A 15,936-nucleotide genomic window follows, 5' to 3' on the forward strand; every position below is an offset into this window, starting at 1 on the left:
ATCTAGAGCTCTCAGAATCCAGGAACAACCAGAATAATCAAGACCCAGGAGGTCAGAAACTCAGGGCAAGTCCAGAAATTTCACCAACAGAAGTTCTGAAACCTTCACTCTAGTTGTCCCACTGTTGATAACTCAGCTACCAAATCATTCAATCTCTGGCCGAGAGGATCTGATTTGCCAACCAGGTGTGTGCCCAGGGTGAGGTGCCCACCTCTGGTCCAGGTGACTGTGACCATCCAAGGTGGGTGGGATAGGGGAGTAGGGTCACTCCTGCGAACAGGGCAGCCTTGGGATGAAGCAGACGCTCCTGGAAGGGGATGCGGATGAGACACAGATTAGACTCATGCCCTTGTAAGTAGCAGCGCCACGTCTGACACTGCGGTCTGGCCCAACTTTCTCTGCAGGAAAAGGATGGGACAGTTACACAGCCACTGAAATGTTAAATGTGAAGACCGTATAGCAACAGGGAAGCTTCATTATGATACAAGGCTGAGTGGAAAAGCCGAAAACAAAATTCTGTTTCTGCTATGATGACAACTACGTGATTTTAAAGTTCAGAGATAATAACCTGAAAGGAAGCTTGGTCAAATGAACAAGGCTTGAATAGCTGGGAGGCTGTGTAGGAGGGTGAATTTCTTTCTTTCATGGAGATCTTGTAACATCTGTACAATAAGGCTTTCAAGTCTTATTCTGAAAGCACGAACCTGGTAAGTCAGGGAATATGAAGTCTTAAAATATGAAGAAATACTACTTAACGACCGCTGGCTTAAGACCTTAGATTCGACTCCATACCTGCATAGCCTCACTGTCTCACCCTCATCCTTGCTCTGACTGCTCCTGTCTTTAACATTTTCATCTTTTCATCATCAGTTTTTTTTTAACATTAACTTGATTTTTTAAATACAGAATTAAAATATTATTTCTCTTTACTGAGTTTTGTGATGCCCCTTACATCACGTGCCTATAGCAAGTGCTTCACTGCCCATGCCTAGCCCTGCCCTGGCCAAAAGCAGCATTTGGCATGGCCTTTCCTCCTTCTACAGGGGCGGGAGAAACATGGTTATTAGATAGAGAGGAACACTCCAGCCTGACCCTCAGGGCAGCTAGGGCTCCGAGGTCCATTGCTAATCAGAGGGACTCTCCGAAGGCTGGACAGGAAACCTTCTAGGAAGAGTGTTACCCACCCCCCCCCGGGACCCCACCAAGGTCTAGGACATTTGGTAAAAATCACAGGAGGGCACAGCCTACTCATCAAGCAAGGCCACACAGCCTGAGCCCCCTCCCTTTCCTGTTAGGTTATAGAAAAGCTGAGAAAAAGCAATACTCAGGCCTTGATTTGCAGCTCCAGGAAAACAAACAATGCTCAGATAAGGAGGGAAGGGAGTCAGGAGAATTCACCAAAGATAGATGGTCTAGGCCAAGGTCTGGGAAAGGCTGTGTCTACAAAGCATGAACAAGAGGGGAAAAAACAAAGACGTGGTATCTATCCAAACATGCTGCAATTAGAAAACAACCACCACAAAAGAATATATGTACAAATACAGAAAAATATTCTATTCTGGGAAAAAATATAACACAAGGTGTAAATCAACTATACTTCAATAAAATTTAAGAAAATAAATAAAAAGCAAACATGAAAAAAAATGAGATACAAAAACAAAGTTGGCAGTTTCTTGCAGAAAAGCAAACAAACAAACAAACAAAATCCGCAAGGTACAGAGTCTCCATTTGGACTTCCTGAATTCACAGAATTTAATAAAAACTTGGTTTCTAATAAAAACAGCTCAATAAAAACAGATTAAAAACAGAACGAGATTTTAAAAAACTCATTTCAGAGCTAAGAAAAAAATTGGTGCCCAAAACACCAACACAAAGCTGAAAATAAGTTAACAATAGAAGATAATTTTTTTTTCACATGATGGGAAAAAAACCACCTAAATTGCAGTTGGAAATGACACACCATATTCTAGGAGAATAAAAAAAGATTTTGAAAAATCTTTTTAGCAAAATTACTGAATGATAGGAATGAGGCAGGATCCCCAGGATCTGATCGAAAAAGCAGTCGCTTCCAAGACGAAAGATAAGGCTGGCCTCAGACCACTCCAATGGATGTGTTACACAACTTGTCAGTGTACAAATAACACTCTTAAAGAAGAATCAGGAGACGGAAGGAAGTTTGAGAATTCCTCCACCTTGATGAGGGATTAATACATACTAAGTTGGTTTAATTTAAAAAGAAAAAGAGGTTTAACATTATAAAGGAAACAAGTACTAAAAACCACAACCTAACTATCAAAAACCAGGGTGGTGGAAGGATGTCTAATTATTAAGTTCTCATGTTTCATAGTTGATAGTCAAAGATGTCATGTGAATGTATTAAATCAAGAGACATGAAAACAAACATGAAAAAGTAAAATTGGGGACTTCCTTGGTGGTTCAGTGGTTAAGACTCCACGCTCCCAGTGCAGGGGGCATGGGTTCGATCCCTGGTCGGGGATCTAAGATCCCGCATGCCGCGCAGCGCGGACAAAAAATAAAAAAATTTAAAAAGTAAAAATGAATTTATATATGTGCATGTGTATATGTATTATATACCCCCCGCCCCTCCCTTAAACATGACATTTCTCTTGTTCATGAATCTGCAGATTGGGCATGGCTTTTCTGCTTCCTGCATGGCTGGGACATCTTGAAGGCTGGAAGCATTTGAAGGCTCACTTGCTCACCTGTCTGCGCCTGGGCTGGGATGACTCCTAGCTGGGGCTGGAACAAGTGGGGCTCTCTGAGCTTCTCTCTCTCTGTGTGGCTCCTATACGTGGCCTCTCCACTAGGGTGGCTTCAGGGTAGCCAATGAAGATGTGGTTTTCACATCTATTAAATTGGCAAGTGTAATGCCCAGTGCTGGCCAGGATTTGAGGTCTACTGTTAGCAAAGCTAAGTTAACAAAACCACATTGGAAGGTCATTTGGCAGTCTACATGGGAAGGTTAAAATTTGTTTCTTCTAGCAATTCCACTGCTAGGAATTTGCCCCTCAGATATAAACACAAGTTTACCAAAATAGTTGGTAATATCTGTTAAAATGTCCAGTGCAGCACTGTACGTGCTAGTGAGACCCTGAAAACTCAACGTGCATCAGCAGGGACTGTGCAGGGGAACCGTGGGTCAAACCTCACCACCACCCAGCTCATCCTGCGCCACCTTCAAGCAAGGCCTGCACTACTGAAAGACCCTCCCAACTTGCCCCTCACAGCAACCACTGCCCGCTTCCAATCAATTCTCTGGTGTAGCCAGTGCAAATCAGATTACCGCTCAAATCCACCCCACCACAGCTAAAATCCTTCAGTCCTCCTGAATCTCTACCACACCCTGTGCACCCCACACAGATGCTACAGTTCCAGCTTTCATCCTCATTACTGGAACATACAAGGTCTAGGGCTTCCCGGGGGGAGGGGGGGAGGATAGCCAGGGAGACAGGAGTCAGGACAGCAGGCATTTAGCTTTATCGCCTGGTAAGACAGTTCTGTACCTTAACAGCTGGCTTGCAGAGGTGGATTTTCTAAGTGAATGGGGCCCTCTTACACAGGAATCTTCCAAATAAATCTTCACTTTCATAATTCTTATTCATAAAGGTGTACTGTTTCTTTAAGAGATCCCACAGACTTGTATAAGCTCTCGGCCCCTGTAAAACCTCCAAAACTCACCTGTCCAGCCTGGTCCTGTGCTGTGCCCCAGCCTCTTCATTGGCCTTCCTGCTGTCCCTCCTCTGTTCCGTCTAACCACAGGGCCTTTGCATGGACTGTTTCCTCTGCCTAGGTTACTCCCTCCTCCTGCCTCAGAGAGATCCCCTCTGACTATCCCAAGATTCCTCCACTTCTTGGCACTGTACTTCTTTCCTACTTCAACGGTTGCCATTTCACTTTGTATAGGATTAATATTTGTCTTTCCCCACCAAATCACTGTTTCACGATGGCAGGGGCTGTATCCACACTGTTGCTGGCATCTAGTGGTGCCCAGCATGTAACAGAAGCTTAGTTAATACAGGCTGATGTGGCCGCATATCCCATAGGAAGCAATGAGACAGACGTGTACACTGTGACACGGAAAGCCAGCTAAGTGGAAACACAAGGTCCTGGGCAGGGTGGAGGGTGTGCGCCCTTCTGTTTAATGAAGACAAGCATCCAATCAGGACGGCTGCCCTATATATGAGGCCATCATGGCTACAGATGACAGAAACCCAACAAATCGCCCAAGTAAAAACTGAAAAAACCCAGGGACAGGGCTGGTTTCAGACGAGGCTGGATGCAGGGGCTTAGGCGATACCACCAGGACTCGGCTCTCTCCCTGCTTCTCCCCACTGCCGGCTTCATCCTCAGACAGCCCTCCCCTGGAGGGGGCAAGAGGGCGGCAGCAGCTCCAGCCTCACTTCCCTGGGTTCAGATTGTATGAGAAACACCGAACGCCTCTTCCTGAGGTGGCTCAAGCAAACTCACCCTGGGATTAATTCCTCCCTGGAGTGGGGGGCCTGCAGGGCAAACATCCCCTTACAGCAAAGAACAGAAAACGAAGAGGGTGTGGATCACCGTGGGGAGATCTGAATAGTTACCAAAAGAAGGGGAAATAGAGGCTGTAAGGCCAAAACAAATACATATCACTATAAACGAGTAACTGTACCTTTCTTTTTTTTTTGAAAACAAATTAACAGTAGCTTCCACTGGGACAAGGCAGTGGCAGCAGGGGAGGCCAAGGCTTTTTGCTTTGTACCATTCTTTAACGATGACGTTTTCTAACCGTGTGCATGTTCTTAATTTGTTAAAATCACAATGGAAGCCTTTTTGAACAAATAATTTTAGTTCTTAAAAATGACACCTGTGTATAAATTCTGTAACTCTTAAGAGTAGGCTCTGACGTATGAATAGCAACATCAGACAGTAACAGGTAGCACATCATATTAGTACCACACAAAAACACCACAAATTTAGGCACTTTATCAAAGAAAAATGTTTAGAAGTGAATGAGGTTATTGAGTCTTCCGCTACACTCTGCAAAGAACTCTGCTGATGCCCGATTTACACCCTTGAAAATCATCACATTAAATGGAACACACAACTCTCAACACCGGCATTATTCTTTCCTAAATAAAGTTCTATTCTGACAGAACCCTTGGCCTTACAGACCACATGAAACCTGACAGATACCAAGAGTTCTCTATAACTGACGAGAGGGATTCAAGTCCAAGAAACTCGAAGTGAATACTTAGGATTTCCAAGTTGCATTATTTTCTGTTCTCTGCATTTTCTGCACAGATTTGGGGTTTACGCATCCTGGCGTCCTGATTGTATGTTTAGATACCGGAGCTCTGTGCGGTGCTCCTGTGGAGAGTTTTTAATCTCACAGTAATGAAGTGATGTCTGTGGCATGGAGAGCCTGATTCAGTTAAGTCAGGAGTCTTAAGTTTGTCCGATGAGAACCTGGTATCCTTTTAGTGAACAGAAATAAAAAGCATGGATACAGCAGGCTGCCGGATGAGAGCAGGTGCAGCGAAGGGAGCAGTGCCACAGTCCGGCCAGAGACTCCCCACATTTATGGGAAAAAGCAACACCGCCAGGTTTCCATTTAAAGTGATTTTATAGTAAACGTGAATTTGTCAGTGTCCCATGTTAATTACAAAACCTCTGTCTTCTGACTTGAAGCCTTTTAAACAGTAATTCTTACACTGACCAGAAACTGGTCATGTGGCAGACCTTTTCCAGCAGAGAACTCATGGTTTCCCACGCCCGCCCCCGGCCCAGGCGCCCTGGCTGAGCTCCCCGCGCTCCTCTGCAGAGCCCGCAGCTGCCCCGCTACAGCTCTTCTCTTTTACTCCCAGCTCGATTGCCTTCCTTCGAAGCCCGGGGTTTCGGCTCTCCCCCCTCCTTCTTTTTGCCTTTCTCTTGCTTGGTTTTATTTTTCTCTTTGCTTCCTCTTCCTTTGCCAGGGTACACCTGTCCCTCCAGAGTTACATCGGCACACCTGTCTTGACTGACCAAGAAGTCCTTGATCTCCCAGGCGTAGCTGCCGTCACGCAGCATGAAGATGGCACGGTCTGACCCCACGATGAACCTTGACAGAGAGACGGGACCACAGTCAGCTCACCGCTAGTACAGGGCTAATGGGTCAGAGCGGTCCTGTGGCACTTAACCCAGAAAGCTTTTTCAAATTCTACATGAATACAGAACAAAACATTCTATTTTCGAAGGTCTGACAGTCACTGTTTGAAAATACTAGCTGGCTGAACTATTTAACACCTCGGCTCAGATCAAAACAAAGGAGAACCTGGGGTGGGGGGTGTGATGTAGAAGTGGCTGCTCACGTGAAGGGCGGGATTAGGAAGAGGGCCTTGGGAGGCTGCAGACAGGGCTCAGGGCCTCCGCCGGGGCAGCGAGGGGGAGGCTGCCATTTGGGTCTGTTTTACATCCTGAAGGGCCCAGCTAAGTTTTCATTTGACAAAAGGCCTCTTCTGATAAAGGCTGAAAAACACCAGTTTAGATCAGGTCATAAGAGGCCCATGAAGGGCTCAGGAGGATGCTCGGCTACTGGACAGAAATCCTAACCCTGGAAGTTAAAGCAAGCATCCAAGTACGTCCACACTCACCAGGCCCCAAGGAGCAGAGAGGAACAGGATGGAGCCTGGGTGGATGGACCACTAGTGCGGCCAGTGGGCACAATCCTTCTGTTCCCGAGGGGCTACACCTACGACACCACCCTTCCGTTTGTAACGCCCCACCACTCCAGAGATCGGTGAGAGCTCTGGACCAGTAACCACCACAGCACTGATTTGTTCCCCTAAGTGTCTACTTAAGCTAACAAAAGCATTCTGCCATCCTAGACACGCTCTGAGTACTCCTTCACTCCTTTTCATTCCTTTTACATTTCCCGAACTAAGATATTTGAAGACCCTAAATTTCAGAACTGTTATTGGGGAAGAAAAAGGAAATTCCTTAAAATTGCATCTTAGGAGTATATTGACCTCTGACAACTGGGCTCCTTCACTTTAAAGTAACAGTCTAGTCCAAGCTTATGTGTAAACATAGCTACACAGAAAAGCATTCTCTGACAACCAGAGACTTCTAAAGGAAGAGGCACACTACCGTCAAACTGTAACTAATTTGCCCCCCACAGAGGCTAAGCTATACAGCTTCTTACTCAGATAAAAGAAAAGTTAAAGATACAAAGATAAATAGCTTTAGGATCAAATGAGATATTAAAACAAACAAATAAATAAATTTACTGGCTTTGACCAAAAATGAATGCTCTTCTTCAAAGAAAAAAAAAAGGTAAATAAATAAATGTAAAAGAAGACAGACTACATAGGAAAGGTCCAGAGCCCTTATAAGTACTGCCAGGAAAGATATGCCATTACACAGACACAGAAAAAGCCCCAGCACAGCCCCCATTTTCTCGGCAAGGCTGTTGCTGCTTTACCTCTGGACGTCGTAGTTGGCGTTGAAAAGACTGCCCTGCCAGAGGCTAGTGATTTCCTCCGTCTCCTTCTCCGTGGGGCTTCCTGATACAGTGACAAACATCATGAGAGTCTTGCCCTTCTTTGTCATCTTCAATATGCTCTCAGGCTTGCCCGGGTCTATCCGTGAGAAGTCTATAGGTGCAGAGGGTCTTTTGTGCTCTGGGAGATCTCCTTCTTCTATGTCGTCATCTTTCTATAAGGATGGGGGAAAAAAAGCATCAGACAAAGTGTGCATTTCAACTGGCAAAGGCAAGAACATCTGCGTATGATGTCAGGTGCAGGTTTATGATCTAAATTATAACAGAAAGAAGTAAACCCAGGGGATTCCCTCCTCCACTTGACTTTCAAGCAAAGTCTAAATTTCAGGCAGCACTCATCACTCCAGGTCACCAGTCACAGAGAACCCCACATGATGGGTTTCTAAAGCTTTTTCACCCTCAGAGAATCTACCCAATATGGTAGATTATAAGAACGGCCACATTCGGGTTTGGTCATACAATTAAATACTACACAGCAATGAAGAAAAACAAATACTGATACATGCAACCAATCTCAAAAATACTATATTGAGTGACAGAGCCAGGCACAAAAATCAGACACGTCATACAATTCATTTAATTGAAATTCAAGAACAGGTAAAATTAATCCAGGACGTCAAAAGTGGGAACAGTGGCTGCCTCTGGGGGAGAGGGTTACAAGGTGGGACGGACTGAGAAGGGACACAAGGGTACTTTCTGGGGTGATGGGAATGCTCTGTATTTCCACAGGGGTGTGGATAACGTAACAGATGTATCCATTTGTCAAAACTCATGAATTTTCACTGAATACTGAAAATCTGCATTTCATGTACATCAATTCCACCTAAAAAATAAGAACCATAAACAAATATTCAATTCTAGGTAGTAGGTTTGGTTGTTGCAGTGGTGTAAGCTAGCAATTCTGAACCACAATCTGTGAATTCTAGGCTTGAGCAAAGGAGTAACTGTATTGAGGCTAATGAGAACCAGGTTCCTGCCTTTGGGGAAGGGAGCTACAAATACAGAAGGGGGAAGAATGCACCTGAGGTACTGGGTTGGCATTGGAGGCAGCAGAAGGAACTTACGATTTTTGATAGACAGATAGATAATAATATTTAAAAGAACCAGGGTTCCGCAGAGAAAAGGCTAATTCCAGCAAAGAAAACAGAAGATGAGTCTGGAATATCTTCTTGTATCAGAAAGTGAGAAAGTGCTTGGAGAATTATAGAATGTGTCAGAATGACACAGAAGCCAACATGAAACAGAGCTCATGGGCCTAATCTGGAATAATTTGAAAATCAAAATAATTACAGAATGATTTATAACTCCCAAATAAAATAAGAACCACTGAATCCAGACCCACATAAACAAACAAGTGAGTTAATTGCTAATGGTAGAATGCCAACCAATAAATAGAAGATAAATGAATTAAAACCACGTAAAAGAACCTGTGTTTGTTGGAGAAAAGGCTACTCCCAGCAGCAAAAAGAAATGCAGGGACTTCCCTGGTGGCGCAGTGGTTAAGAACCCGCCTGCCAATGCAGGGGACACGGGTTCGAGCCCTGGGCCGGGAAGATCCCAAATGCCGCGGAGCAACTAAGCCCGTGCGCCACAACTACTGAGTCTGCACTCTAGAGCCCGCGAGCCACAACGACTGAAGCCCTTGTGCCTAGAGCCCGTGCTCCGCAACAAGAGAACCCACCGCAATGAGAAGCCCACGCACCGCAACGAAGAGTACCCCCACTTACCACAACTAGAGAAAGCCCGCGCGCAGCAACGAAGACCCAACACAGCCCCCCCCCCCAAAAAAAAAGGAAGTGCAGTACTGCTCAGTGTTATCACATGGATGATCCTTGACAACATTATGGTAAGTGAAAGAAGCCAGACACAAAAGACTACATACACATTGTATGATTCTACTTATATGAAATGTCCAGAGCAGACAAACCTATGGAGACAGAAAGTAGATTAGAGGTTGCCTAGGGCTGGCTGGAGGGCTGGGAGGAACTCAGGGAGGGGTGACTGAGACTACGGAGTTTCTTTTTGGGGTGATGCAAATGTTCTAAAATTGACTGTGGTGATGGCTGCACAACGCTCTGAATATTATAAAAACCATTGAAATGTACCCTTTAAATGCAAACTATATGGCATGAATTATATCTCAATAAAGCTGTTATCAAAAAAAAGAAAAAAATCACACGAAAAAACCCAACCTAAAATGAAACAAAAAGCCCCTATATACTACTTGGGCCTCTTGACAAATCATTGAAGGGCCAAGGCTTAAGACACAACAATAATGTACTGTAGTAAACATATTTTTAATAAAAGATGAGAATGAAAGAATTCTGAAGCAGTGTTTGAAGGTGATCCATATTTGTATCAGACCTAGGATCTGACTTCAGCTCCACCTAACTAACCTGTGTGGCCTTGGACAAGACTCCATAATCCTCGAGGCCTGTTTCCTCGTCCGTAAGAGGAAAAGCAGAACTAGGTGATCTCCAAGGCCCTAGCAGTGTGAGGCCAGCCTTTTCCTCAGCTCCGCCACCCTCTCAACTGACCCACTTCTTCCTCATTTTGCTCTGAAAGAGCTGCTGGTGACCTGCAGGCTGGAGCATGGGCTGCACCGTCACAGGGACCTGGGTTCAGCTCCAGGTCCCACCCCTATAGCTGTGTGGCCTTGGAGAAGTGGAAAATCACTTTCCTCACCTATAATGGGGGCAGAGGGTAATGACGGCATCTCCCTCCTAAGCTTGTTTGGGGGATTTAATGACACAAAGGCAAGCAGTAAATACTTAATACATGTTGCCTATTACCACCTGGCCCTCTGTAACCTGGCCTCCAGCCGACTATGGAAATCACCCTCTCAAAGTACACAGGAGCTCCCGGTGGCCAGATTCACAGGCTGTTCCTGACTGTATTCTCTTCTATTTCTCCATAACATCTGTTACGGTTGCCTTAAAATACTTTGAGACATCTAGTTGGTTCAATTACCTAGAATATTTTTATTTTTCAAGCTGATCCTACTAATGGTCATGACATTAACTCAGTAGGTCACAAGCACCATTTCTTTTTCATGAAAATATAATTAAATAATCAGAAGTCTAGTGCATACAGCCAAGGTAAGGATCGTTTCAAGAACTTTTAATTTCCATTTTATATGTTTGAGGGTGAGTTTCAGTTACAAAAGGAAAAGAAAACCAGTACCCTAGATGCAAGCAATTGTCCAGGTCTATTCTTAGTTCCACCGCTTCCCTGAGTAAGCTTACCTGTTCTGTCACTTTCCCTAAACCGAAAGCAATCAAACGCTTACCCCCAAGCAGGGCTGGGGGGGGACGACCAAGCGGCCCTCCCCACACCCTACCCAGGCTTGCCTCTAGGCCAGTCTTGCATTTCTGACCGGCTTCACCACTTCTCCACTGCTGTTTGTCAAATTAAACAGCTACAGAGCTGAACTCCCTTTTCCTGTAAATCCTTTTCTTCCTCCCAGGGTCCTTGATAATAATACCAGCTACCATCTACTGTGTAGCTACTGTGTCTCAGGCATTTGTTATTTCCCACCTCAGGACAATTCTGCAAGATCCCCATTGAATAGAGAAGTGCATGAGGCTCAGAGAAGGTAAGTAACCTACTCGAGGCCACAGGCTTGAAGGGGTTGATGCTGAAGTACAGACTCACAGTCTGGCTCTGGATCCCTCCCCACCTACCCCTCCGCGGCACCTGGTTACAGTAATGTAAGAAGGAATCACCTTCGGTTTTCCTATACCAACCGGGACTCAGCAGTAGTTGCAACACGGTGGAAGTGGAAGGAGTTCTCCCCTTCCTGCCCCACTCCACACCCGAGGCAGGCCTCTCGCTGCGGGGATGATGCTCACACTAGCAGAGCAGTGCGGGAAGAATTCAGGGATTGCCGGCAGGGGAGGAAGCACTGCTTTCTTCAAAAAAGCGACCAGAGATGGATCTGCTCTCCCACCGAAAAAAATCACTGCTACTGGGGAAGGGCGCTCATGCTTGCAGAGCGTCTGCAAACATTAGCTCATTTCATCTGCAAGGAACCCTGTGAAGTGGGATGTTCTCTGGCTTTATGGATAACGAAAATGAGGATCACACAGTTACCAAGGGTTAAGGCTGAGTTCAAAACCTCTGTCCTTTCACTGCATTATCCTTGTCACCTTCCTGGTTATGCAGTCAATCAACTGCCAAGTCGTGTTAAGAGCATAAAATCTCTCACATATCTTTCTCCCTTCTAATCCATTACTGCAGCTTCTAGCTTAACCCAGGTCCACCTCATCTCCCTTCGTTTGCACTCTGTTCACCAGTCTGTATGGCAGTGTAGTAAAGTGGTGAAAAGAACAAGCTTTAAAGTCAAGTGACTGAATTTGAAATTAAGCTAATTTGCTGTGTGCCTTTGGGCAAGTTACTTAACCTCTCTGTGCCTCAATATCATCATCTAGAAAACAGAGATAAGTACCTCCCTCCACAAACAGGTAAGAGGATTAAATGAGATAAGAGTGTTTAGCCTTGTTAGCTAATGAACACTCAATAAATATTAGGCTGTCTCTGCCTTCAGAGTTTCTCCCTGCCCATCCATCTTAAATTTTGCTGACCAATTAATTTTCCTGAATTTTAGCCCTAATCATGATATTCCACTATTCAAAAACGTTCGACAGCTGAAACAACCACTCTAGGGCATACTCTGAAGCCTTTAAAAAATATTACAAGGATTATGCAGTAACCTGGGGAAATGTTTAATATATAGCAAAAGAAAAAAAGAACAGCAAAAATTTCTATTGATGCTATGCTTTCAGCTGTAAAAACTATGTCTGAATACAGAAGGGGAACCAAAAGACTACAACACATGTTCTGGGATGAAGTTATGGATGATTAAACATGCCAGTATTATAACATTTGGGTAACACAACTTTTCAAACTCATCAGGGACTACATTTTTCCTTCTAAATAAAGTCCAAACCCCACAGGATTCAAGGCTTAGCAGGGCCTGGTTCTCACTAACCTTTCCGTCCTTACCTCTCACTATGTGGCTTCAGAAAGTCTGTTCCAGCCAACCTAACCAATTTATTATATCAGCGTAGCTAATAGTTAGAGCTGCACTATTCTAGGTTCTTTCCAAGTTTTCTCAGTTAATCCTCACAACAACTCTGAGGTGGGTACTAACACCTCTATTTTGCAGGTGAGGAAACTAAAGTCCAGAGAGGCTCTTTACCAGTCCAGATTTCCAAGCTGAAGTGGTCTGAACCCAGGCAGTCTAACTCCACAGCCTGGGCTATTAATATTTACACCATTCTGCCCAGTCCCCTCACGTCCCATCCACCTCAGCTCATGCTACTCAGTTAGTAATGCCATTCTCCCACATTCCCTGGTCTACCTAAAACACCATTTCCTTCCTGAAACCCTCTGAGATTCCCACAGCACTTTCTTTTTATAGCACTCAGCCATTTCTACTGTGTACTGCAGTTATTTTTACTGTTAACTGCTATTCCTGATGGTTGGATCCCTTGTACACCTCTGCAGCACCCTTTTTTGTCTCGCTCAGGGTCTGAGTATTTCCAGGCTAGGGTTTCTGCATGAGATGCGATTCTCACTTTGGTGGATCAAAAACTGCATTTGCCAGAGTCCAAAAAGAGATTGGGAGATTGCAAGGGAGATGGAAAGTGGGGAAGGAACTGCTGCACCAAGTTCCTTTTTCCTTAGTGGTTGGCAAACACCCAGATCGACCCCAAGCTTTCCTTCAGCTGCAGGTCAACATGAAAACTGCTTTCTTCCAGTCAAATGCATCAGACGGTACTTTAAACTCATGTCTGAAAGCCTCTATCCAATACAAACACACACAGATAAACCACAAAATAACAAAACATCAGTGTTGAAAGAAATCATCCAGTAAAATTTCATTCTGCACATAAGGAACCAGAGGTCTAGAGTGGAGACCTACTTGCCCAAGGTTACACAGTGAGCAGAACCCAAGCTTCTGACTCTGGTTCGCCAGCTGTGCAAAGGAACCAGGACAAGACACCCACCTCTGGATGCGAAAGAGGCAGCAACGTGGTTTTGGTTAGTCAACCTTACCTAAAAAGGTTATTACCCACTCCCTGTAATGACACACTCCAGTGCATTCAAGTAACAAATCAGAAAACTGACTCTCACAAAAACAAATCATTGCTCCCTTAAGCGAAAAATGTGAGCTCCATGAGAGAGCGCCACTAGCCTCTGCTACCGCCTCCCACACCACTCCCCCCTCAAATTAAAGCCACTCACAAAATTACAAAAACTCTCAGCAGGGACATATAACCAAAATGGGCACTCTGAATTCCTACTAATTTAGAACACGGGAGAACTATGAAAGCTGAAACGGCCCTCTTGAAAGATAATCCTCACCATGCCCCTCTCCCATCCACTCGTCCCATTCTTCAGGAGTGTAATGGAAAAGGTCTCCCTCCCCATTAGCAGGGCGCACTGACCACGGCGAGCAACGCGGCGGCGACCAGGGCACAGAAGGCAAAGTAGGGCTGAATAGGGAGAGGCTGACCCGTGATTGGAGTGGCCCGGGGAATGGTGGAAGAGGACACTGGGATGAATGGCCTGGGACGGGGGTCGGCAGGGTGATCGGGGGTCAGAGGAGGCACTGAAGATTAGCGGTGGCTGGAGTGGGTCAGTAAGGGCTCATGGCATGCGTAGAGAGGCGGTTAGTGGGTCGGAAGATTCCGAGACGGAGGTCTAAAGGGTCCCAAGACGGAGAAGGTAAGAGATCACTGGGAAGGGGCCCGGCACAGAGAAGAGCCTAGAGGGTGTGCGCGCGCCGCGGACCTCCCACTGTTCCAAAAGACGAGCCATGTCCGCATCATTGTAGTCGCGAATATCCTTCTTCTTCTTCCGGAGAGGTGGGGTGGCCTCGCCGGGCGTCTCGGCTGGGCCCTCAGCGGCGAAGGCCCTCAGCGGCAGCAGTAGGAGCAGCAGCAGTTCAGAGGCACAGAGAAGGACCACGGCGGCACGGGCCCAGCCGGAGGCCGCCATCTTCGTCGCGCAGCGCCGTGCCGCCGCGGGGACCGGACCTGCGCGAACCGCCGGCCCCGCCCCAGGCCACCACTTTCCCGGGCCCGCCCTCTGCCGTCGCCTGAGCGGGACACGCCTCCAGCCCCGCCTCTACAGGCTGGAGGCCCCCGTGGCTCCGCCTCCCTGCCCTCGGTAGCCTACCAGGCCCCGCCCCGGCCCATTTCCTCCAGCCCGACCTCCTGAAGCCCCGCCTCCTCCGCCATCTTGGCCCCGCCCCGCGGGTTTCTCCCGCTGGTCCGGCTGAGGCTTTCTGCGCGGGCTGGTTCGGACCCGAGTGCTCGTCTTCATTTTCTGCCAGAGGCCGACGTTTTTCTCTCTAACGCGCACGCCAGGTCCAAGAATTCCCTCAGGGCCTCCAGGAATCCTCAAACAGCGCCTCACGAGGCCTCAGGTTTTCGCCTGTGAAATGAATTAGAGCTGGAACTTCTAGGAGCTTCCTTTGCTCTAAGAAAGCCGGTTTCACGAGGTCACACGTTTCCTCCCAGTCTCCTGCAATTTCCTTTGAAAACAGCCTGTTGAAAAGGAGTGAGTGGCAGGTAGAGCAACTTTCTCAGGAGATCGTAAATAGATCGGGCCCAGGGCTTTGCTGCTCAGCAGAGAGTTCAATTCGTCTCTCAATATTACTGTCATATCTTGAACTTGAAAAAGCTTTTTAAAAAATCATTACTTCTCGTCTGTAAAACAGCTTCAGTATCTCTTCTGATTTTAACCTAATACTGTCTGCTCTGTTTAATCCTTTTCAAGGTTGAATCATTCTGTTTTTTGTTTCTTACTTAAAAAGATTCAGCCCAGAGATGCTTTAAAATATCACGGATTTTAAATGGCTGATCTGCTGCCTTCTTTTAAACTTACTGAAGCTGTAAAATATTCGACCATTGTACAAAAACATTCTACTCTATTCCACACCAGCCACAATTCTGTTTCACACCAAACAGTTATCACTGTCGAATACTGTATACATTTTTCTATATATTTACAAACATCAAAGTGTCTCTAGAAATGGTTTTGTTGCATTTATATGTGTGTTTATGGCAGCACACTACAAATCGGTATGCGTATTAGCTCTTTAAGGGTTTTCCACTTACCAGTATGACGTGATGAACTTTCATTCTTTATACTGCAGTACAGTATGTTTTGGTATTAATATGCCAATTTCCTTATTACCCTACTGATGGGCATTTACTACCAATTCTTCTGCTATTACCAAAAGAAAAAAAAAAAGAGCCATAATAAACCTCTTTATTCATGCCTTGTGTTGTGGGCTGAATTGTATCCCCCCGAATTTCATATGTTGAAGTCCTAACTCCTCAGGACCTCAGAATGTGACTGTATTTGGAGACAGGATCTTTAAAGAG

General features: G+C 45.7%; 1 protein-coding gene across 1 annotated transcript; it reads right to left on the reverse strand.

Moving 5' to 3' along the window:
• Positions 1-4,660: 4,660 nt before the first annotated feature.
• Positions 4,661-14,601, reverse strand: MESD (mesoderm development LRP chaperone). The gene is made up of 3 exons (XM_061181726.1): positions 14,336-14,601; positions 7,460-7,692; positions 4,661-6,097 (listed from the first exon to the last, which is right to left on the reverse strand). The coding sequence occupies exons 1-3, from the start codon at positions 14,540-14,542 to the stop codon at positions 5,839-5,841; spliced, it is 699 nt and encodes a 232-aa protein (XP_061037709.1). The 5' UTR covers positions 14,543-14,601; the 3' UTR covers positions 4,661-5,838.
• Between the last annotated feature and the right edge of the window lie 1,335 nt (positions 14,602-15,936).

The sequence above is a fragment of the Eubalaena glacialis genome, chromosome 2 (assembly GCF_028564815.1).
Source record: "Eubalaena glacialis isolate mEubGla1 chromosome 2, mEubGla1.1.hap2.+ XY, whole genome shotgun sequence".
Classification (NCBI taxonomy): Eukaryota; Metazoa; Chordata; class Mammalia; order Artiodactyla; family Balaenidae; genus Eubalaena; species Eubalaena glacialis.